At 64.2% G+C, this 1,300-nt stretch overlaps 1 protein-coding gene across 1 annotated transcript in view; it reads right to left on the bottom strand.

Moving 5' to 3' along the window:
* UBE4A (ubiquitination factor E4A) overlaps nt 1-1,300 on the bottom strand; it is an 18,119-nt gene that overhangs the window by 12,534 nt on the left and 4,285 nt on the right. Inside the window, 2 exon segments of the mRNA XM_009895940.1 lie at nt 35-292; nt 478-1,282. Of these exon segments, the coding sequence (XP_009894242.1) occupies nt 35-292; nt 478-1,282 (1,063 nt within the window).

The following is a 1,300-nucleotide window of genomic DNA, read 5'->3' as shown; positions in this document are numbered from 1 at the left end:
CTGCTGGTGACGCCGAGCCCAGTGGGAGCGTCACGGCTGTGCCAGTCCCCTGGCGGGGCGCGGGTCTGCAGGAGGTGGTCCCAGCAGAGGCTGAGCGTGGAGACCGCCTGCTGCTCCTGCAGCTCTTGCAGCTCCTTGGCGCTGGCCGCCGGCGTCTGCACCTCAAAGGTCATCTCGAAGCGGCTGTAGTCCACGCGGAAGGCGCCCTTCTCCAGGGACATGCAGGGCTCGAAGCGGTACCCCCAGAGGATCTCGTCCTCCGTGTAGGAGGTGCGGGCTTGGCACGTCATTCCTGCCCCGAGACAATGCCTGAGTCACTGCTGGGGGTGGGCAGAGCGCTGGGGCACCACGACAACCCACTGCGCCGCCTAATGGGGGCTCCCAGACCCAACTCACCCCTGGCCGGTTGCGGCCCTGGGAAGCCCTCACCAGGAGGCTGCCCCCATCCCCTCCCCGTGCCCCCCCAGGCCCCCTTACCTGTGGCCTCCACGATGCCCTCCAGGATGATGATGATCTCGAACTGGTCCCGGCGCAGCGACTCAGCCGACATGTCCCAGAAGGGGCTGCGGCGGTCGATGACGTGGCAGATAATCTGGGGCTCCACCAGGAACAGGCGGTCCTCCCCTGTGTCGTAGCCCAGGTTCAGCTCCGACTGCTCCAGTGGGATGAACTCCCCCTCGGCTGTCTGCCGTGACTTGATCAGCTTGGCTCGGATCTTGGCATCCACCATGTGGCTGTCCCGCAGGTCCCCCACGCGGAACATCAGGCAGAGCTGCTCGTCACGGTGGGAGATGACACAATTCTTGCTGAAGATGAGGGTCTGGGCACGCTTCTTGGGCCGGGAGATCTTGACGAACATGCAGCCCACCATCAGGGCATCGATCATGGAGCCCACGATGGACTGCGCCATCAGCAAGATGACGCCCTCGGCGCAGTTGGATGTCACCATCCGGGAGCCGTAGCCGATGGTGCGCTGGCTTTCCACGGAGAACAGCAAGGCTGAGATGAAGCCGTCCACATTCTCGATGCAGGCCTGCCACTGGGGATCACCCCGGTGCTCCATGTCGCCCCGCGCCCAGGCATCCAAGAAGTAGACAGTGCCGAAGACCACCCAGGTGACGATGTAGCACATCATGAAGACGAAGAGGAACCATCGGTACTTGAGGTCCACGATGGTGGTGAAGATGTCTGAGAGGAACCGCTTCTTCTCCTGGATGTTGCCCAGGTTCACCTGGCACTTGCCCACCTTGGTCACGTAGCGCTGCCGCTGCCGCTTGCCGGCCTGGACCACGGGGCCGTC

Source organism: Charadrius vociferus, unplaced genomic scaffold (assembly GCF_000708025.1).
Source record: "Charadrius vociferus isolate BGI_N301 unplaced genomic scaffold, ASM70802v2 scaffold172, whole genome shotgun sequence".
Lineage (NCBI taxonomy): Eukaryota > Metazoa > Chordata > Aves > Charadriiformes > Charadriidae > Charadrius > Charadrius vociferus.
Note: the sequence above shows the minus strand (reverse complement) of the source record. Positions and strands in the feature narration are given on the sequence as shown.